At 40.4% G+C, this 24053-nt stretch overlaps 1 protein-coding gene across 2 annotated transcripts in view; it reads left to right on the top strand.

Moving 5' to 3' along the window:
* CACNA2D2 (calcium voltage-gated channel auxiliary subunit alpha2delta 2) overlaps positions 1 to 24053 on the top strand; it is a 676129-nt gene that overhangs the window by 582672 nt on the left and 69404 nt on the right. For both annotated transcript variants that reach the window (XM_034440362.3, XM_034440357.3), the window contains exons 13-14: positions 6072 to 6150; positions 16832 to 16881. In XM_034440362.3, coding sequence (XP_034296253.1) covers positions 6072 to 6150; positions 16832 to 16881 — 129 coding nt within the window. The remainder of the gene's footprint in view (positions 1 to 6071; positions 6151 to 16831; positions 16882 to 24053) is intronic.

Raw genomic sequence — 24053 nt, 5'->3', positions numbered from 1 at the left:
GCTTCACTAGAAAGCAGGAAATCTAAAGGAAAGCTAAACCCCGTGGCACAGCTGATCATCGGAAATACCAGTTCGGAAGAACCAATAGCCTTTTTTAACTACCGGCTCGCCTGAACCGGAAGCTTTTTTTTTATTACTGGTTTACCCAAACCGGTAGTTTTTATCACTATTGGTTCACGTGAACCGGTAGCATTTCACCCCTGGTTTTACTCTTCTACCATAACAATCACATTTAGTCACATTTCATATTCAACAAACACAATTAAGCTCATAAATTCAGTTCTGCTTGGGGCTAGAAAAAGGAATTCAGTAAAGTCTATAGATTTTTTTGTTTTCTGCCAGAAAATTTTATCCAAATGAAAGGGTATGCAAAGTAAAAATAATAATAATAAAGACCAAATGAAGGATAGAAAGAGATGTGCCAAAGCAAAATATTATATGGCCAATATATTTAAAAAATTCAGCCAAAGCATATAATGAGACCTGGCAGTGGTGAAGACCAGGAAAGTTAAAGAAAGAGAGACAGGAGCTAATTCTGGCTGTACAAAATCAGGCCTTAAGAACAAATGCATACAACGCCAGAATTGAGAAAACAGCAACAGGCAGCAAATCCTGTCTCTGCAAAGAAGCTGAAGAAACAGTGAACCACCTGGTTAGCTGCTGCAAGAAGATCACACAGACTGCCTACAAACAACGGCATGACAAAGTAGCAACAATGGTCCATTGGAAGATCTGCAAGAAATGCTATTTGCCTGGAAGCCAGAATTGAACTGGTGGGACCATGAAATAGAAAAAGTAATACAAAATGAAGAAGCTAAAGTGCTTTGGGTCTTTAGAATTCAAACAGACAGCACCTGCCTCATAAAACCCCAGACTTAACAAATGTCAATAAAACAGGCAAAAAAGTCAGGAAAGTGGACATGGCAGCAGTAAAGAAGAAGAAGAACAGGAAAAAAATCACAAAATACAAAGATCTGCAAACAGAAATAGAATGTGACAATAGAAAGCAAACATAGTATCTGTAGTAATAGGCACCTTGGGTGCAATCCCAAAACATCTGGAGCATGGCCTGAACAGCATCAATATTGACAAAATCACCATCAATTATTGCAAAATGCAGATTTACTTGGGATAGCTTACATCCTGTGATGTTACCTTTAACACTGTCTAACATCAACAACTCCCTATCTCAAGTATTTGGGAGGGATTTGATAGACAGATAAAAATGCCAAATCCAATCTAAACCTCTGGCTGACCATGCGATCAGCCATAATCCAACAACAACTTGTGAACACCTTCCTCTCCTCATTCCCTGTCATTATTTGTCTTGCTCTGAATGTTCATCCTTTGCCTCTGGTGGGTCTATTTTACAACAGAGAAAATGACTCTGCAGTGGCTAAGTTAAATATTCTTCTTCTAAATGCCTCATATGCACATTTGATTTTTTTTTCCTGAACAAAATATGGATAAAGTCATAAATTGCCTGTCTTGTTTGACTGCCTATACAATGATAATCTTTCTCAGTGAAGATTTCTGTGTAAATCAGTAACACCACCAATATAATTAGATCCTTGAATATAGGATATATTCCTATAGAAATACCAAATAATTGAAGACACAGCTGTCTGACTTGCTTCGATTCAGTCATGGGGACAGACAGGAGCAGCTAACTCAGGTTTTATCCGCCTCATTTGATGCCAGCTATTTAGACAGTTGATCTTCCTGCTTGTCTGCTCCTGTACTGAGCCACTGCCCCTTTAATGGGGCGTCTAACATACCAGTACTGGTTTTATTGCTTGCACTGACCTTGAAGTGTCAGAAGGAAAAGTGGACAGAACTTCCTTTTAAAGTTTGTAGAGCCTGTTTCTACAATGCATTTTGTTAATATGTTGGATATTTGAGATACCCCATCAAAGTCTGTATGTGAAATGTTAACCTGTTAATGGAAGTTCAAATTAAATGGCTTAGACTCAAAGTCACATAACTTTTTTTTAACTCTTTTTTTTTTTTACGCTCACATTCTTTCTCCCTCTTCATACAAAGAAATAAAGGAGAGGGTTATGTCTCTTTTGCATTTTTTGGAGAGCATACACTTAGCATGAGTAATAGAAAACCTGTAAGTATCCAAATGTTACTGATTGCAAATAGCAACAGTCCCCAGTCACTTCTGTGCCAGGAGGAAGGAAGGAAGGAAGGAAGGAAGGAAGGAAGGAAGGAAGGAAGGAAGGAAGGAAGGAAGGAAGGAAGGAAGGAAAAGAAACAGAAAGAGAGAGAGAGAGAGAGAGAGAGAGAGAGAGAGAGAGAGAGAGAGAATGAAAGAAAAACTCACTTTTCTAATTTATTTTATATAAGTCTTATTAATGTAACTAACACCTAGTGAGCATTAGAAGCAGAACAGTTGTCATGATTCCTTCAAAATTCATCCTCAGTTTTTCAATATCTAAATTTAATTTCAGTACATGTATACAGCTGAGTATGGAAATTGACAGTGAAAACCTGTTGATTGAAAAGGTGAAAGTAAGGATTAATTTAACATCCCCTGAAATGTTTTAGAGAGGGCAAGAAAAGAAGGACTCCAGTATTTTAATAGGTCCAAAGTAGAACCCAGTTCAGTTTGCTTAATTGATTGGGAATGTGAGATGGCTCCAGGAAAAAGGTTCAATTTATAGAACTCAAATTCTGCAAGGTGAAGATGATAGAAGTTGTAATCCAATGTGATTAGAAAGCCTCTCGTTTGAAAGTCTGAATTGCAGGGATTCCCTCCAGACAATACTGTATCCATAATTCCCAGTAAGTGAAGAAGAGGAAGCATAGGAAACTTTTATTTACCTCTGTAATTTCTGTAAGAGATGTGTAATGATTGGATGAAGAGGAAAAAATAGATTTATTGATACAGTATACTTAAATATTGTGGATGGTAAATATAAACAAACATAACATCAGGATAAAATATTTCCCAGATAAACTATAAAATCATAATAAACATAACAATAGAGTAAAAACAAAGGTAAAAAAGAATAAGAGCAATTGTGGATGCTACTCAGTCTAATTATTGCAACATTAATACTGTAAGCTTGTATAGAGCCTCGGTGGCACAATGGTTAGAGTACTGCAGGCTATTTGTGCTGACTGCCGGCTGCTGCAATTTGGGCAGTCCAAATCCTACCAGGCTCAAGGTTGACTCAGCCTTCCATCCTTCCGAGGTGGGTAAAATGAGGACCCAGATTGTTGGGGGCAATATGCTGACTCTGTAAACCGCTTAGAGAGGGCTGTAAAGCACTGTGAAGAGGTATGTAACTCTAAGTGCTATTGCTATTGCTATAGAAGCAATATTGAAGCAAGGCCAGGGGAGGTGCCATCTGAATCTCTCAGAGGAAAACTGTTCCACAAGATGGAGGTCACCAGAGAGAAACAAAGTTTGCCCTTTCCACCTCACTGATGTGGGCACACTAAAATGAGCTGGCTATTTGAAATGAGTAGTCTGATCTAAGGATGATGGAGTCGTGAGTGATATTATCAAAGCAAGAAGCTGGCACATCCAATAGCTGTGGAACTACTTTCTCTGTCTCCCCTTCTCTATGAAAAGGAAGATGAACTTGAAGTAAGAGAAGTTGGAAAGCAGAATTTCCTTTCTTTTTCTCCTCCTTGATTGTAATTCTTCTAATTCCTGTAGGTTCCTTTTTATGCACAGTATTTCAAGAGTACTTTGTGTATTATTAAGGGATTTATGGGTTTTTCCCCCTTCAATAAAAAGTGGGGGTCCTTCCATAATATATCAAATTTATTATTCTTAGGTTTTTGCTCTTAGGAAATGTGGAAGCATGTGATCCCTGATTAAGACAACCAAGCAAATTCATTCTTTCCTTGATATGAAACTGAACTATAAGAGTGCTATTACAGAAGCCATTCAGCAACAAGAACAGTTGCTGTTGTAAGCAACACAGTTTTAGATGGGTGACCATATACATCTTCTAAACAAACAAACAAAAAACACAGCCTAGAACCATTTATTTTCTTCATAAATATTATCAAAAGTCAATAAAGTAATATTCGGTTCATTGGATCAATCCATATGGGTATGTAACAGCTGCTTGAAAATGCATGGCCAATTGCCATCATGCATATGATTTAGTTTTTGCCACAAAACTGGCAAAAAAAAATCAATTAGTGAGCAGGGGAATCAAATCAATATGCTCTTGCATTTTCGGTTCTTTTTCCCTACATCTATCCCAGAGGTTGTCATATATATTCAGATTAACAGAAGAAAAAAAAACAAGCTCCTAAACAGAGGATTATAAACTGCAATGAGTATTCCCCAAACCATACCATTATCAGGTACTATTCTCTCATAAGAAGTTTAGCAAAGCAATATGAAATGCACAATAGTCTCCTTAAAATTTCCTGCATACATACATACGTATGTACACATACACATACATACATATATACATACATACATACATACATTTGTAGTTAGTATTTTTACAATTAACTCAAGGTGATGAACATATCCAACACACCTTCCTCCTTCTCTTTTCCCCACAATGACCCCATGAGGTGAGTTGGAATGAGAGAGAGTGACTGGCTCAAAGTCACCCAGCTGGTTTTCATGGCAAAGGTGGGACTCAGGGTCTCCTCTCCCACTTTCTAGCTTGGTGTTTTAACCACTAGACTCAACAATCGCTCTATGTTGACTTCCTCAGCATATCTGGTTAGAGACACTTGTGCCTAAGATTGTTTTTTTTATTTATTTCAATTATATGTTTGCCCATCTCACAAAAAGAACTATGGAAGGCAAATACAATTAAAAACATCAATATAAGAATAGAGAGGAAAAACAATGCAAGAAAACAAAAAAAAGTGACTGAGAATAACACATCAGCAATAAATTAATAATAACAATACAAGATGGTTTTCCCTAGACTACCCAGAGCTGGTAGAAGGGGAAATCATGATGATGAAATTGAAAGCTGCTGAAAGGTCAAGAAAAGCAAAGAGACATGTACTGCTAACAAGCTCAATCAGTGCTGTTTTGGTCCATGTCTAGTCTTGAAAGCCTACTGAAATGGGTCCATTTCCTCCAGTGTTTTCTGAAGCTGCAACACAATAATCTTCTCAACAACCTGATTAGGGATCAGGTGGACAATTGAGGTTGAGGAAAAGTCAGACTTCTGCCTTCTTATATATTAGCAGGATCATCCCCTCCCTTAAAGATACATTCTTCACTACCAGAGGCCACCCATATATCCTTTCCTGGGAAACCTTTCTAACCTGCATGGATCTAACCCAGAGAGGCTGACTTCATGGCTCTGAGAACTCATGTACCATCACAACAATGAGCTTTGATGAATGTTATAGTCAGGATATTGGAAAAGGCTAAATGTTTTACCATTCTTATTGCCATGAGTTAGGCCTTATCGGGGATTCCAATATATGCTCGGTTAGATTCATTCCTTGCTGACCTCCACCAGCTCTCTCAGCATGGAATGGAACGATTCACTGCAGCCAACTCACCACAACCAACCACTGTGGGACAACGCACCACAGGACAATTCAACAAATACAAAAATTAAATTAATTTCAATGGAACCATGGCCAATAATAATAAAATAAAGTCAATCCAGAAATACAAGAGCTACAATAATTTCAACAAAAATGTTAACACCAATAATTAAAATAACTGAATGAAATTATTTATACAGCATTGAATTGTGCTGCAACGAGTTGCCCCATGGCGAGTTGGCTATGGCGAATTCTCTTGGCAAATTCAGTATTTCTTTCAGTATCTCTTTAAGATACAGTAAGGCTTTTTCACATTTTTAGGATGAATGACAGGTCTTTATATATATATTAGGAAAGAAGTTGACAAATAGTCATAGACATAGATGTGACATCATTGTCCTATTCAAGTTGTAGGAGTTTTTGCTAGTATTTGAATGGGCATATTGGTAGATTTCATTTACAAGAGTTTACAGTGAAGGCATTTAAGTATGGGATAGAGTAAGGGAACGATACATTCATTTACTCCCTTTGGTAGACATACTCCTTATTGGTTGGTTGTTTTTTTCCAGGTACGAGTATTCACCTTTTCTGTTGGGCAGCATAACTATGATGTCACTCCCCTGCAGTGGATGGCTTGTGCTAACAAAGGTAGGTTGCCTTCTCCTGTCTCTTCTTCAAAACATTAAGTTTTGCTCAGGAGCAAAATTGCCTTCTCTTACTGTAGTATATAAAGTGGGGGAATGGTACATATCCTCTGATGGTCAAAACTTATCTTGCTATTTTCCAGAAATTGGAGTGGGGCAACTTGCCCCTTTTCACTTGGGTCACAGCTATCCTTCTTTATTTTGATGAAGGGCTGTTGATGATGGGAGCTGAATTCCTAATAAATCTGGACAACATCTGGAGGGAACAGTTGATATAAAATAGCTTTATATTGGAAGAAGGGCATATTCCATGTTGAAAGATTAAATGATTAATGCACTAACTGCTTATCTATTTTCCAGATAATCTTACCTAGGAGAATTGTAAAATTATTTAGTTGAAAGGGATCAGAAAGATTATAGTGCCCAACCCATTTCAATATATAGGAAGATTAATTAAATTACCCATGAGAGGTGGTTCGCATGCCTCTCCTTCAAACCCTCCATTGAACCCATAACTTCCACAGGTAGACTCTTCCACAATTGTACAAATTAGGGTTTTTTTCTGATATTTATAGTATATGAAGTCTAGGTAGCTGCAACTTAAACCCATTATTTCTGGTCCTATTTTCTATGTCCATGGAAAATAGTTCTTAACCAACTATATACCAGTAATTGACAAATGCATATCTTTTTTCTTGGGGGGAAGTGGGGATAGGAAAAAAGATAGATGAAAAGTAATTCCAGACAAAGGAAGTTACTTTTGTCTTTTACTCCTTAAACTGGATTGGAGAGAGGGGGGGTCGGCTTTGGTGTGTTCCTTTTGAGGAAAAAAGGAATTCTAGGAGAATTCCAGGAGAGCCATAGGTGGAAGATGCTATTACCAGAATTAATAGAACTCTCACTTCGTGTGGAAAAAATGACAGGGACATGAATTACACAAATGAAAGTCTGGGTGATACAAAAACCTTATACTGTTAGAGGGTCCGTGGATATTATCCCTTGGCTCATTTATTCTCTTGCTCCTGATAACTAATGTGACCACAGACCCCTTTATAAGTTCCCTAAAGCTGCTCCCCACCCCACCCACTCCTCTGAAGGCTTGTCACATTCAGACAGTCTTTTAATCTCCTCACCTTCCTCTCTATCAGAAACCTTCTTGCTGTCTCTCATTTATCTGAAATTGCCTTGTGTGCCCTTTTGTTCCCCAGGGCTGGCTTTCTGTTCACACCGTCTGTATCTTTCAGCAGGTGGTGGAAGTCTGTGAACCTTTGGGCTGGCAGTAATCCATCTTTCCATTGTTCTGCCCTGTGGAAATACCTCTAGACACAATAGCCAAGTGCCCACTTCTCTCTTTTATTCACTCTGCTCCCTTGTCCTTTTCCATCTCAGATCAGCAGTGCACGTAGCAACTAATTCTCATTGTAATTCTAATGTTACTCTCCCTTTTAGGCTTTAAGTATTTCTTCCTCCTTCCAGCCATCATCATGCATCATTGTATGTCTGCAAGTGTTTTGATTGCCACCACATCCAAGTAGAGAAGCTTGGTAAAAAGAAACTTCTAAGAGTTTTGCTCAATTTATATTAGCTGCTGCCATTTTGTGGCCAATCCACTTTTTTTTTTTTTTTCATATCATCAAGTAATGCGGGATCAGAATCGATTGGCAAGATTTGCTTTCAACTTTTTAAAAATCAAGTTTGAAGAAACACAGCTATTTTTTTTTTTTGCCTCAACTGCTTCACTGAATTAATTAATTTGTATAGAACAAGGCTTACCAGAATTAACCTAAAAACTGATGTAAATACAATTCCAGGTTATTTGAAGGTGAGAGTGAAAATTTATTCAATAGTCCTTTTGTTGCTGTGCTCCAGGATGTCACTGAAATCTCAGAAAATTAATAAGGTTACCCAACTGAAATAAGATCTTTGAAGCATCTTTTCACTGATTACTAATATCGTATTAAACCAGGCTTCTTCAACCCAGGAATCTCCAGATGGATTGGGACAGTGATTCTCAGAATCTCCAGCCATTGTGCTATACTAAACACACTCATTTGTCCCCAATAGACATTAGTTGCGTTAGGTTATCGGACATTAATACAATTGAGCGAGTCCAAAGATATTTCATGAGAAAAGTACTCCACTCCTCTGCTCGCAATAGAATACCTTATGCCACCAGGCTTGAAATTTTTGGCCTGGACAACCTAGAACTATGCTGCCTTCGGTCTGACCTAAGCGTAGTACACAAAATTGTCTGCTACAACGTCCTACCTGTCATGACTACTTCAGCTTCAACCACAATAATACATGGGCAAACAATAGATACAAACTCAAAGTAAACCACTCCAAACTCGATTGCAGAAAATACGACTTCAGCAACAGAGTGGTCAACGCCTGGAGTGCACTACCTGACTCTGTTGTTACATCCTCAAACCCCCAAAACTTTAACCTTAAACTGTCTACCGTGGACCCCATTCCTAAGAGGTCTGTAAGGGGGCGTGCATAAGCACACTAGCGTGCCTACCGTCCCTGTCCTACTGTCCCCATTTATTCGTACTCATTTCTTGCGTTTATTCTTATACCGGTTTATACTTATATGTTTATATGTTTAAACTTATACTTGTTTTCTCATACTTGCTTGACTAAATAAATAAATAAATAAGTTATAAGGTATCTTGGAAGATACAGATGAAAACCTATTGCATTTTATAAATCATTTCAGAAATTAAATCACTGTGATTTAAATTAGACTCAAGTACATCAGATGTGTGCAACTGACGTGAAGATTTTTACTGAACAGGAACCTACAAATCATGTGTTTTGAGCAGAGAATTTGAGAATAAAGTTCCTTAATCTTCATTCTATCGACACTTTTTATTTTATTTTATTTATTAAATTTGTTTGCCACTCATCTTTCAAGGTCCCCCCACCCCTGATATTTACTTACTGTTTATTCATGTAAGTACCTGATGCTCATTCACTGTCTCTCTTTAAGAATATTAATAAGAACCTCATGTACTGTAACATCTAGCTTCCCCCCCCAAGAGCTTTGACAATTATTTAAGCCCCATGGATTTTTTGTTTGTTTGTTTGACTTCCTTATTTTAATGATGTGTAGATATATGAACCCCTTCAGCCTCCTTTTTTCATATTCTCTTTAAAAACCCACCTGTTTGTGACTGAAGGTTCTGTGCGGTGCTTTGTTCTGGCAGCCTTTGTTCTGAAGGGCATGTGAAGCAGGAGGAGATTCTTTGTTTCTTGAGAGTTTGTAATCTCCTGCTGCTGATCCCCCAGGTCTGGGTTTTTGACATCAAAGTTATTTGGACAGCAACAATGACATCATACTTAGGAAAAGCTCCATTGTAAACAGCAGGAACTTCTGAAGGAAAGGGAGAAAGATGTAGGTAGTTAGAAGAAGAGGAGTATCCTATTGTTACTGATAGCAAGCTACCACCAGAACTTTCTCAAGAATAAAAAGAGCCGACTCGTTTCAAAATGCCACGAAGGTAAAGCTCCTGGCTCTATTGTTTGCACAGGAGAAGCTGCATGAAGTGCAAGATGATTGAGTGGGCAAGAAAGAGCAAGGGACAGAAATCTTGAGAAAGAAAAGTTTTCTGTAAAATATATGTTCCATTATTATATTAGTTAGATGGCAGATTTGGAGAACATCAGGTTGGAGAAAGCTGTCATAATACTTCTGGCTTTTAATCACAGGAGTAAAAAAAACTGTAACAAAAGGGGAACGTGCAGATTAAACAAGGATAGACTGTTACGATTTATATAAATCTTTGCGACTAGAGATGGTTTGTAAAAAGAGCACCAAGATCTCAGGAGAAACCACACTTACCTTGACAGTCACCGTCCCCCTAAGCACTGCAACATTTCTCTGGAATTGCATGCAGTCCCATGGCCAGATTCAAGCACTCTAGAAACGTTTAGAAACTGCAATCAGGTAGAATAGAGAATAGAGAACTGTTGAGGCATGCGGGGGGGAGTGTCAAACTCTAAAAGGCTCCTGATCTTTAAAATACCACATCTCCAGCTGAGGCAGCTCCAAGCCTTTCATATGGGATTGTTGTTGATTTGTATACCATTCCCACCCTGCTTCCTGATTTAGGAAGAATGATGCTGTGGATTTTCAGAACAATTTGGGATATTTTTGCATTGCTTGGGGTTTAGGAGTGGGAATGGAAACAATTTGCCACTCAGAGACCATCTGCATTCATTGCCACCATTAATTTTTTTTTTAAAGAAAAGTACCACCACAAATTTGTAACTGGGTGCTAAATCTGAGGTTTCACCCCAGCCCATACCTTAATTCCATAGATGGCATGGGCAGCCATATCTGTGGGCACACAAGTGTTGCCCTAGCTCAGCTTCAACGCACATGTGCACACCGGCCAGCTGATTTTCGGGCCTTCCAGCCCCACCGGATGTTGGGAAACAGGCTGTTTCTGGCTTCTGGAGGGCCTCCGGGTGGGGTGGGGAAGGCCGTTTTCACCCTCCCCATGCTCCTAGAAAGCCTCTGGAGCCTGGGGATGGCGAAAAACGGGTCTACCAGGCCCACCGTGCCATTGCATGCCAAAAGCGAGGGGAATGCAGGGGGGTTGCACATGCATGCATGGGTGCATTGAATTATGGGTGTGGGCATGCACATGCGCGCTCCCCCCACTTTTGGCACGCAATGGCAAAAAGGTTAGCCGTCACTGCCTTAAGCCTTGGTAGTACAGTGGTCTAAGGCACCCTGTTATTAAGCTGGTTATTAAGACCAGCTGCCTGCAATTACTGCAGGTTCGAATCTCGCCAAGGCTCAAGGTTGACTCAGCCTTCCATCCTTTCTAAGGTAGGTAAATTGAGGACCCAGTTGTGGGGGCAATAAGCTGACTTTGTATAAATATACAAAAAGGATGAAGGCTATTGCTGAGCACATTGTAAGCCGCCCTGAGTCTCTGGAGAAGGGCGGCATATAAATCAAATTTTTTTAAAAAAAATCCCTCACTCTATCTAGCAATTGAGGCTGGCATGGTTAGTACTCTCCCGATCAACCTTTTCCACATGATTTCATTCTTCTATTTCTCCATGTTACTTTGATTACAAGATTATTCAGTGCTGAATGCATGATTTACACCCCATTAATATTCAGTCATATAACAATCTGGAGAATTTTGGGAGGCAATTCAGGTTCCATATAATATGACATTATCATCTAACCACTTCTAAGTTTGAACAATCACCACTCCACTCTTAAAGTAATTTCCCTATAGCCCCAGCAGTACAGTAAAAGCTCAAACCATACAGCTTCAGTCCACAGTAGATCTCAAGGTTGTAGCAACAAAGTCTATTTGGGTTCTTGGAGAGTTCTGCTTTTTTTCCCCTAGAATTATTAATTAAATCGGTTGCCTTGAATTGAAATGGTGGAGATAAATTATTGCATCTTTCTAGATCAGCCCTTCGACATTTAGATCTTGGTGACTGTAACTATCTTGGTTTCCCTGTTTACAAAATTGAAGAAATATAATGGGTCATCAAGTCATTTATTGCTGATGAATTTTCTGTAAATGAAGAGTCAGAGGGAAATAAACAAAAAACTCTAAAGTTCATAGGGAGACTGCTGAACATGGTGGTTGCAGAGGCAGATGCTGTAGAGAGATGGAAAGTGCTGGAGGCAGTGAGGGTCACAGCTGCCAAGAGTTGGACTGGGAAGAGATCAGAGCAAATAGGCCTGATGGATGTACAGGTGCTAGAGAAACAGGCATGGCTTTGAGGCCATCATTATTATTATTATTATTATTATTATTATTATTATTATTATTATTATTATTTAATCTTTAGTGAGATTTACAGCCTTTGAGGCTGGTTAATAGGTCAGCAGCTCGAGTCCTAACCAAGGACCTAGGAACTGTTAAGGTATTGTCGGAGGATGTAAACTGTTCCAAGTAAGGTGGTTTTTTGTAGAGTCAAAATGTTCAAGTCCGGTAAATTTAGAATTTCTAAATAGCGGGGTAGCCCTTTGGGTATTGCTCCAAGGGCTCCAATTACAATCGGGACAACACACAATTTCTTTTTCCACAGTCGCTCAACTTCAATTTGCAAGTCCCGGTACTTTGTGATTTTTTTTATGGATGTATGACGGTGTTATAGATATCGTTGCAGGATGGAAGCTATTCTATGTAAAGCCGCCTTCTGCAATTGACTGATGGCAAATTTGTCAATGCCTATGGTGTTCTAGTGGTGCTCCAGTTGTTTTGGGATTGCACCCAAGGCACCTATTACTATTGGTACTACTCTTGCTTGCCTTTGCCATAGTCATTCTATTTCTATTTGAAGGTCTTTCTATTTTGTTATCTTCTCCAGTTATTTATCTTCTATTCTTCTGTCTCCAAGCACTGCCACATCCACTATCCAGACTTTTTTGTCTTTCTTATCGACAACTGTTAAGTCCGGGGTGTTATGTGGCAGGTGCCTGTCTGTCTGGATTCTGAAGTCCCAGAGCAATTTAACTTCTTCATTTTGTATGATGTTTTCTATTTTATGGTCCAACCAATTCTTGCTTACAGGCAAATGATATTTCTTGCAGATCTTCCAATGCACTATTGTTGCTACTTTGTCATGCTGCTGCTTGTAGTCAGTTTGTGCAATCTTCTTGCAGCAGTTTACCAGGTGGTCCACTGTTTCTTCAGCTTCTTTGCATAGGCGGCACTTACTCTCTGTTGCTGTCTTCTCAATTCTGGCTTTGTATACATTTGTCCCTAAGTCTTGGTCTTGTGCAGCCAGAATTAATCATGCAGTCTCTTTCTTTAACTTTCCTGCTCTTAGCCATTGCCAGGTCTTGTTATTATCTACTTTCCCTGCTAGTTTTTTAATGTACTGGCCATATAGTGCTTTGATGATGATGATGATGACAATGATGATGATGATTGTTGTTGTTGTTTTTGTTGTTGTTGTTGTTGTTACAATCAGATTCAGATTTAGATTTAGATTATGTGTGCCTTTGAGTCAGTCTTGACTCCTGGAAACTGCTCGGATTAATCCTTGCAGTTTTCTTGCCAGGATTTTGGAAGAGGTTTGTCATTATCTCCTTCCAAGGGCTGAGATAGAGTGACTGGCCCAAGGTAATCCAGCTGGGTTAATATCTAAGACAGGATTAGAACTCCCAATACGTCTATATACCAAACAGACCCACAGATGTGCAGAGTTATTTGTTAGGTATGTATTTCCCATCTTTGCCTTAGCAACTCAAGGCACCATCAATAGTGATTCTTCTCCACAACCACAATCCTGTGGGGTAGAGCGGGGTGACAGAGTGACTGACCCAAAATCACCCAGTAAAGCACTAAGGCTCAGAGCAGACTTAAAGCTGGGTCTCCATGATCATATTCACTTTACACTACTCCATACTATAATGATTGCTGTTTCCATTGTTCCCAGCTACATCATAACAACTTTCCAGGAAAGGCATTTTTGGGTACAAAAAAAACCCGGAGAGAATTGTTGTTTTTTGTCAATATTCAAATTTATTTTAAAAAGAAGGCAGAGCATTTCCATAAAACACCATTTCCATTCCCAAGTCCCTCCAAAACTGTTCAAAGCAGATCTGCTGATCATCTTCACTTCTGCTGCTCTTAAAATCAAAAGGCATTGAGCCAATCAATACTCTCTCCAACTGACGAATTGGAGCCCACATAAACAAACCTTCATTCAATCCGGACCCATCAGGTCTTTGAGATAGGCCAGGCGAAGGTACAGACCTGCAGGGATTCCAGGAATATTAATTTATTATTGTAGGGCCGTGATGGCGAACCTATGCCACACGTGCCACAGGTGGCACGCAGAGCCATGTCACCTGGCACGCCAGCTCAGTTCCAGTGTGCGCCGGCCAGCTGATTTTTGGGCCTTCTGGGCTCACCAGAAGTAGGGAAGTCTGGAATGCCTGGGGGGGGGAGCCCGTTTTTCTTTCTCACCTGGCTCCAGATCCTCTCTGTGCACCTGGGGAGGGAAAAAACAGCCTTCCCCACCCCTCTCTAGGAGTCTTTGGAGGCTGGGGACAGCAAAAAAGTCACTTCCTGTCCAACTGGAAGTTGGGAAGTGGGCCTTTTCTGACCTCCAGAGGGCTTCTGACGGCTTCTCCAGATGCATAGAGAGGATCTGGAGCCAGGTGAGAAAGAAAAACGGGCCTACTGGGCCATCACGTGCCAGGAGCGGGAGAGAGGGGGTCATGCGTGGGGTGGGGCGCATAGAATTATGGGGTGTGGGCACGCACGTGTCCGAACCTCCCCTGCTCCCCCCCCCCTTCCTGGCATGCGATGGCAAAAAGGTTAGCCATCACTGTTGTAGGGTATATTAATAGAATCTCCAAAGCTTGCTCAAGTTTCTCTTTATCCAGTATTGTAATTAAATCAGGCAGGATTATTCTGTGTTTCTTTCTTATGTTTCTTTCCATCCCTGAATCCTGTAATCTCTTCTCCAAATCCTTCCTTAATGGGTTGCTCCTGCCTTCCTCTGAAGAGTTCCTACTTCTCTTAATAGTTTCCTTACCCTGAAGATCAGCTTAAAATGTCCTAGTGTCCAGACCACTATATCTCATGGAATAACACAAGTTACCTCACCTCCTCTTCACACCTCCCAATTAATTGCTAGTACTCTCACTCCATGCACTAAGTAAATTTAAATGTTTTTGCTTGGCCGTAAAAAAAAAATTCAAGAATTTATAGAGAGGGAAACTGTCTACCTCTTAACTCAGGGGTGTCAAACTCAATTTCATTGGGGGCTGCATCAGGGTTGTGTTTGACCTCGGAGGGCCGGGGGAGGGGTAGGCATGCCATGGTGGGTGTGACCAGTGGTGGGCGTGGCCAGTGGTGGGCATGACATGGGACTCATGCCAGGGACACCTGTGGTGGCCAAGTCCTAATGCAGGACTTCTCTAAGACCCTCACTCACTCTCATTATAATCTTCCTTCCTTCCTTCCTTCCTTCCATCCATCCTTTTCTTCTTTTTCCTTCCCTCTTCATTCTCCTTTTTTCTTCCTTCCCCTCTTTCCTTATTTTTCCTTCCTTGCTCTCTTCCCATCTTTCCTTCTTTTTCTTTGTCTTTCCTCTCTCCCTTTCTCCTTTCCTGTCCCTTCTTGCATGGTCAAATGGAAAAGGGGAAACATTTCTCCTTTTGTTTTTAATTTATTTTGATAGCCCTCTGCCATCAAAAACAGAGCCCATTTTTGCTGCAGAGGGTTGCAGGTGGCCGTTGCGGCTGAAAACGGGTGCATGTGGTCCTTTGCTGTTTCCAGGCTTGCTCCGTGGGCTGGATCTAAGCACCCCATGGGCCGAATCCGGCACGCGGGCCTTGAGTTTGACACCCCTGTCTTAATTGCTATTTATTGTAACTGTTGTATTATTTGTTATAATACAATTGTTAGTTAATAAGGTATTTGTAATTTGTCCCATGTTCTACCTGCATCCATATAAACAAACTGTCTTCCCCTCCCTCTTTCCACCTTAACCCAATTTAAATCCTACACTAGTTTATATAATCTGATGAAGAAAGCTGAAATGCAAAAACAGCTTATGTCTTCCAGTAACATTTGTTAGTTGGAAATGGGCTGCAGGATTCCTGATTTTTCCCACCAAGCTCTCCTCCTACAATGTCTAGGCACCTTTGTAGTTTCTTTTCTGCTGAAATTTAGATTCAAAACTCTTAAGAACAGGGATAAATTTTTCTTGTGCTTATGGATGGATGAAAAAAGAAGAATGTAAAGTATCAGACTTCTTCTACATATGAGAAGAATGTACTTGATCACTGAAAATATGTTTATTCAAGCAACTAAAACTGAAATAGAAATGTTTAAAAATGGGCTTCCACCTGCCTTAGCTTAGATTTGGAAGTGAATCTTACGTCAGAAGATATGGGAATTCAGCTTCGATATCTCTTTCCCTGTGTGTTTTCTGTGTACCCCCTATGTGTGCACATGAAGACTATGTAAATTCATGTTCAGGTTTTACAGGCTTTTGGAGATCAATATTAAAAAGTATTGATTGGGGGAGAGTTGCAGATGATTCACCCCACATACTAGCAAATCTTCATCAGCAGGAGAGATGGATGCTATGCAGTATTTGTAGCCTGTGTAGGATTTGAACTTGGGGAAGTTGGACATTGGAAGTTTACTGGAGGTATTAATTAGTTGATTGCTGGAATGGAGTTGGTTCTATTTTGATTGGTCCACTCTATCTGCTTGCTCTGGGTGGCCTGGATTAGGCATCTGCTTGGGTGGTCCATCACATCCAATGAATGTTGCCACCCAGTCAGGTGTCTGAAAGAAGCCAGTGACTGCTGGCAATTAGTGGTGAGGCAGAAGAGGAGAAGATGCTCTTACACATCACCTGTCAAGTTAAAGAAGTAGGAGATGGTGCCAAACCAGGTCAGCTGAGTTGAATCCAACCAAACTAATGGCTCAAGGCCCTCCTTAAACATGATGATTGTATTGGCTTATTTTAATAGAACTTCTGGGTCTTGGATAGGAAGCTGTTTGGGAATGGTGCAATCAAAATTTAGTGAACTTGAGCTTAGTTAACTCATTGTAGCCTCCATCAAGTGTGCCTAATAATGGATTAAAAAGAGGATTTTGTCCTGAAAACCAGTTCAAAAGATGATGCTAAAAAAATTCTAACATTAATTTTGTGTGTGTGTTTTTTTTAAGGTTATTATTTTGAAATTCCTTCCATTGGCGCTATCCGAATCAACACTCAGGTAAGAAAAGACAGAATGTGAACTCAGTCCAAAATATTTCATCTGTGATGAGGATTAGGAGGCAATACTGTAGAGCTAGAATTTGGGGTTTCTGTTTTTATCACAACTGCATGGAAGGCAGCACTGAGGCTTGCATTGAAAATCAGGAGAAATTGCCACCCACTTTTTTTTCTTCAGTAGAAGTCTGTTGAATACAAATTTTGAATTCAGTCCTATATATTTGAGAATGTAAAAGAGAGATCCATTTGTAAGTCACCTCACTTACTAGAGTAATTCCAGGTACATTTGTTCGTTTGTTAGCAGTCTAAATCAATTCACTACAAAATGAAGGTATCTATCTATCTGTGTGTCTGTCTGTCTATCTATCTATTAAATTTATGTAACTATATAAATTCATATCATATCACTAAAGGTGACTGGGTGGCTCATAACTAAACAGAAAACCATGTATCACAATGCCTATGGAGATTCTCAGTCATCTAGATCATGGTCATCTCAATGTACTTTTTCAAAAGGCAACTGGTCTGTGTCTTTTCCTTGAGGAAGAAGACGTTTCGCTTCTCATCCAAGAAGTTTCTTTAGTTCTGACAACTGAAGAAGCTTCTTGGAAGTGAAACATCTTCTTCCTCAAGGAAAAGACATAATTCAGTTGCCTTTTGAAAAAGCACATTTGCGATGTGTATCACAATGATACTATAAAAGATAAAATGGGGGTGCCACTTTGGGGGGGATAGGGTACCTCTGTCAACTCTGGAACTGGGTCATAAGTACCATTGGGGGGGTCCATCATAACTGTAAATTGTCTTTAAATGAGGACTACCTGTAGCCCAGTAAGAACTTACTGTAATTTATATAAACCTGCATACTGTAGTAGTTAAATAAGTCCATTGTTTTTCATAGTCCTTGAGGGAACTACTGTTGATTGCAAACCCTAACTGAAGAACTGCATAGAGAAAGTGATAGAAGGCATTGTTCAGAATTTAGTTTTTGAGAAAATGTTTCTAATGTTCTCATTTCAAAAGAATTCAGGGTTTTATTTAAGTTCAGTCCTGAATCTGGCAACCATGCTGTACTGAAATATGAATTCCTGACAGGCTATAACACAGGAAAGGATCAGCCCCATCGCAAGATGAATTGACTTTGAATGAATAAGGTGATACTAATAAACTCAGTCAGTTTCAGCCTTTCTGAAACATTTTTGTCTCCTGACAGAAGAATTTGAAGTTCCAGCAAATGTCTCCAGTCTTCCAATCAGAGCTGTTTTATCTGGCAATATCATGAATTGCCTTGTTCTGTGTGCAAAGCACCATTGTTTTAAATAAAGCCATAGCCATTTCCTTAAGAGGAATATCTTCCATACATCCTGTATTTCCATATTACTACTACACAGTAGAGATCTGCTCTACTGCAGTAGATTCATGTAATGTGCATGTAACTTTGCAAGTTGTCTTAATTACTTCTTCAGTACTCCTGTTCTGCCATTTTCTTGGCTCACAAGAATGTGTTAGTTCGCCTCTTGCAACAGCCTCACATTCTCCCTAATTTGATCATCTTCATACAAAGCTCCACTAATATCCAAACCAGCAGAGAGTCTTGCTCACGAAGGAAGTGCTTGTGTGCAGGGACTTATATTTATGTGACTAATTATTAAAACTTTGTGCCTGAATCAGCATGCCGAGGAACAAGCCAAATTGCCAGATCTGTCAAGCTATTAAAGCCGACAGGCAGCATGTGAGAAAAAGAGCATGGCATGAGTTATTAGTGCCCTGGAAATGGGGTGACGAGGCAGAGCTAATAGCTTTCCATTCAAATGATGCCTGAATCTTCAAGCATAAAGGCACAGGGAAAATGGGGGAAGTAGAGGAAAGTGAGACAGAGGGCTTTGTGCATCTGTACGCGTGTATAAATTCTGTGGGAAAACTTACCTGGGTCATTCTTGCAACACAGAAACAATCTGTAGTTTTTGTCTGAACTTCTTCTAGGAGCCCATTTTTGGAATAATTGTTCCCCCAGGCTTCCTGATTTTCAAAACCCAGGAAGAAAATACACAAACTTGATGTTATTTAGATGGATAACCCAACTGTTTAGCTTCAGTAGCACTTTGAAAAACGATTTCTTTTAACGCTTAAAACTAATGAGCATTTCTGCCCTTGTGATAGCCCCTGTCTGCTTTTTTCCAGCTGTTACATATGCCAACTGATGCATGCAGCATTTCAATAAAAGTCAGTGAAAAGGATAGGTAGAAGAATTAATGTTAAGCCAAGTTCATATATGCTAAAAAGAGTGGAAAACCACCCTTCCTTCCTATCCCATTTGGGGGAAACGGGGATGAACCTGATGTATTAGTGAACTGAAGGCATGATACTGAGTCAGAATTGCTTTGTACAAACCAAGGCTTAGAATACTTCCAGGAGGTTTCAATTATAAGAACAGGATATAATCATGCTATGTGGTAATAGCAAATTCAGTCTCCCAGTGTGGATCCATATGGTGCTATCCATACATAAGAGGGAGATTATTAATAAAATAAAAAATAAATAGAAAACCTCCTGAGGTTTGCAAAGCAATAAACCAAAAATTAAATTAAAATAAAATAAAATAAACAATAAAATAAAATAATAAAATAAAATAATGTCAAATCAAATCTTCCCATTAGAGTTCAAGGCAAGAATGCTGGCTGGATTGTTGGTGGAGAATATGAGGCAGAAACGGGATGCAAAGGAACACCAAAAAAAAATTCCTGGCTGGCTGATTTATAACAAACAATTCTGCAGTGTTGTAATACTGTAATGTGATACTTAAAGAATCAGTCCAGTTCAATTGTTAGAGCAGAGGTGGGGAACTGGGGTCCCTTTATGACTTGTGGATTTCAACTCTCAAACCAGTAATTACAGGACCTTAAACCCAACCAGAATGATTTCAGGCAGTGCTATTTTTCTACCTCCACCTAAGTAGATCTCAACGATCCATACCAAATCTGTACAGTTTACCATCACTAGATTATAAACATCTGTATTGTAGATGGACATGGTATTTTCCAGGAGCAGCTAGACACCAAAGCTCCCAACAATTTAATCCCTTGGGCTCACAGCAGGGGTGGGCTGCTGGAGGTTTGCAGGGGTTCGGGAGAACCTCTAGCTAAGATTCTGTGCCGTTCGGAGAACCCCCAAATCCTACTCCTGGCTGGCCCCACCCACCCTGTCCTGCCCCTCCCAGGAATTCCCACATGGCCCATTTTAGATGCAGGTAAGTGCAAGATGCGCGCAGAGGCTCGGGGAGAGTGAAAAACGGGCCTACCAGAAGTTCAGGAAAGCAGAAAACGGGCTCATTTCTGGCCTCCCGAGGGCCTTCGGAGCCTGGGGAGGCCATTTTCGCCCACCCAAAGGCTCGAGGAAAGCCTCCGGAGCCCAGGGAGGGCAAAAATGCCTCCCACCATGATGCAGGAGGCCAACTAGGCCACGCCCACCATGGCCATGCCCACTCAGGAACTGGGCAGAGAAACCCTTGCTAAAATTTTTGAAGCCCAACCAGGGCTCACAGTAGATGAGATTTGCATCCTATATAGTAGAAAATGCTCCACATTTTGGAACTTACAAACATCCACTGAGAACCACTATATTTCTGTTTTGTATGTGTGTGGAAATTATTTTTATAGTTTCTTCCCTTATTACGATTTGATCTTATTTTGATTTTTGAGTTATTGATTCTAGCTCTTTTTCATAATTGCACTATTATGTTAGGGTTAGTTAGGGTTATTATACCCTAACTCTAACTTCAATATGACATTTAAAAATATTTTTGCATTGAATTTCCATTGATTAGTGCAGTATTTTGAATTCTGCATCACATACATAATATTTAAAAACAAATGTCATGAAAAATGTAACAACTGTAGAGTTAATATTGCTTAATTGAAGCATATACATTACGTCTTCTAGGAACTTAATGTGCTCCAAGCCCTGTCAGCCTAGGACAGTGATGGCGAACCTATGGCACACATGCCAGAGGTGGCACACAGCGCCGTCTCTGTGGGCACGCGAGCCGTCACCCCAGCTCCGCTCTGCCGCGCATGCATGCACGACTCCTGCCGGTCAGCTGGTCTTCGGGTCTCTGACATGCATGCGTGGGAATGGGGCTTATGCGGGAGCATGCATGGAAGCAGGTACATGCGTGGGGGTTCTTCTCCCACGTAAAATTTTACGTGGGAGAAGACCCGAATAACCAAAGACCTACATACAAACACCCGCGAAAACCTGAGAAAACAAATATATATATATATATATATATATTATATTTTTCAATTTATATACCGCCCTTCTCCCTAAAGACTCAGGACGGTGCACAGCCAGGTCTTGGATTCTCCTTATCTCTGGGGGCAACTGATTCCAGAGGGTAAGTGCCCCCACAGAGAAGGCTCTCCCCCTGGGGGTCACCAGCCTACATTGTTTGGCTGATGGCATCCTGAGGAGGCCCTCTCTGTGGGAGCGCATGGATTGATGGGAGGTCGTCGGTAGCAGCAGGCGGTCTCGAAGATGCCTACTTCAAAGGAGCAGATCTGGGAGTTGAAGTCAACAAGTCATAAAAGGGCCATAGTTCCCCACCCTTGGATTAGAAGATCAGTGGCCTGGGGTTGCACAGATAGGGGTTCAAGATCTGAAAGAGACAGGCCAAGACCATTTCCATTTTTCCCCCTCTTATTTCCATTTTTCCCCATTTTTTCTCTCTTATTTTCATTTTTTTTTCTTATTTTATTCAAGACAAAGACAGAAATAAGCAAGGTGGATATAAACCAAGCTGCCTCAGAATACTGACATAATTTTACTTTTTACCAGTTTCATAATTGCTATTTTTTGCATTCTTTAGCCATTTATTTCCTACCAACTTGTAGCCTGACACAATAAGGTGTTGTTGTTGTTTTTGTTCTTAGACTTGCATTTGTTCTCAAAAGCATTCTAACTAATTAAGTCTTAACACTATATAATGTGAGCCTAAAATATGTTGCTTCCTAACAATACATTCCCCAATTCCCAGATCCTAATTCCTTGTACTACTCCTGTTCGTCACTCTAAGTCTAAGGAAAGGGCTTAGTTAATTAACTGACATTTTACTATCTGCTCTCAGGTGGAAGAGATGACAGACGGTTATTTCTCTGGCAGGTATATCTATGATATTCTTATTTTTGGTGACTTTCAATGCCAGTCAAACTTTGGGGTCATTTGGCCATGTCTTCTCACAGTGTTTTTCCTTTCACCACTCTTCTTCCCAAAGTTGCTGAGAATACTTCAGTGACTATTCCTCAAATCTTATTCAGTGCCTATAAATCCTAATCAATGTCAACTGCTCAGCCCTATTTTAGATTTACTAGCCAACCTTACTGTGGATAGAAAACAATAGTATATACTCTAACCTCAACAGCTATTAAAGTTGTTTAGTCCATTTTAACTACCAGCCACTTCCTTCACTGTTCAGCTTCTTCTCCCCAGAATTCTCTCAGACCTTGATATATTCTTCTGGAAAAGACTGATGTCAAGTCCATATGAACTCCCTCCTCTTGTGAACAGTTTGTCCTATAAGAAGCTAAACCATCTTATTCCTAGCTCCTTATCAGCAAAATCCAAAGCTTAAAAAAGAATTTGTGGAGTAATCGCCATCCTACTTCACACACAGATGTGGATCTGTGGTCAGCACCAAAGAAAAGTTGAATGCTGACTTGTCATAGTTATATTGAAAGGTATGTATCCCTGGTTAGTTCAGAATCTCACAGGATAACCACAGCACACTGTCTTACCTGTGCTAATTCTAATGAATAATAAAAGCTAATCTCCTGTTAAGAAATATGGAATACAGACTGAAGAAATACAGCAGTACGTTGAAGAACCAAAAACTACAATCCTATGATCTCTGCAATGGATGGCTAGAAACTAGAGAATAGCTGAGATCTTCTTCCTCCATAAGTCTGCCTTTGAAGGAAGAAATCTAACTTTAGATTGCCATTCTGGTTTCTGCAGAAACATCCAAGACCCGTGCCTCTCTGATATTGAAGCCTTGCTGCATATTAGCAAATGCAAAGAAAATTCATAGTATTGTGGGCAGTTTATCAGAAACCGTTTAACTCCACAAAAAGCACATCTCTCATGTTCCCAGACACAGTTGTGAACAAGCAGGATCATGCTTGATAATTTCCCCTCAAAGCAAACATTTCAAGCCCAGCCTTAGTTGTGTGGAATAAAGTGTGACACTAGATTGTTCCTCTTAGCACAGAGTGAAAAGAAGTGTGTGATTGGGGGATGATAGGCAAGCAGCTGCTGTGCAGATGGTGCTGCTGTTAGGTTTGGGGGGGAGATTAAATTGGCTGTCACTGGGGTGCTTTCCAAAATCCAGATCTCCTGAAGTGGCTAGAATATAAACAAGAGCCTTGATAGTACAGTGGTTTAGTGCACCCTGTTATTAACACAGCTGCCTGCAATTTCTGCTGGTTCGAATCTCTCCAAGGGTCAAGGTTGACTCAGCCTTCCATCCTTTCTAAGGTAGGTAAATTGAGGACCCAGTTTGTGGGGGCAATAAGCTGACTTTGTATAAAATATACAAAAGAATGAAGGCTATTGCTTAATGCATTGTAAGCCGCCCTGAGTCTCCGGAGAAGGGCGGAATATAAATCAAATTTAAAAAAAAAAAAGAGGTTGTCAAAAAGCTTCCAAAAGGTTCCAAAAAATTTTGAGATGAGGATTCTGACTCCACAAGAGGACTAAAGCTATGCTTTATTGAGATAAGCTATATTAACAGAATCTTGCAATCTGATTTTTTCCCTCCCCTCCCTCTTATAGGGCAGTGATGACTAACCTTTTTGCCGTTGCGTGCCAAAAGCAGGGGGAGGCTGGGGGGGTCACACACGTGCGTGCCCACACCCATAATTCAATGTGCCCTGTCACCCGCGCATGAGCGTGCGACCCCCGGCGCTCCCCCTGCTTTTGGCACATGATGGCATGGTGGGCTCAGGAGGCCCGTTTTTTGCCCTCCCCAGGCTCCAGAGGCTTTCTAGGAGCCTGGGGAGGGCGAAAACGGCCTTCCCCACCCCCTTGGTGGCCCTTCGGAGGCTGGAATCAGCCCGTTTCCTGACTTCCGGTGGGCCCGGAAGACCCAAAAATCAGTTGGCTGGCATGCGCATGCATGCT

This window comes from Pantherophis guttatus, chromosome 2, assembly GCF_059756535.1.
Source record: "Pantherophis guttatus breed Tessera chromosome 2, ASM5975653v1, whole genome shotgun sequence".
Taxonomy (NCBI): Eukaryota; Metazoa; Chordata; class Lepidosauria; order Squamata; family Colubridae; genus Pantherophis; species Pantherophis guttatus.
This window is presented reverse-complemented; position numbering and strand designations above follow the sequence as displayed.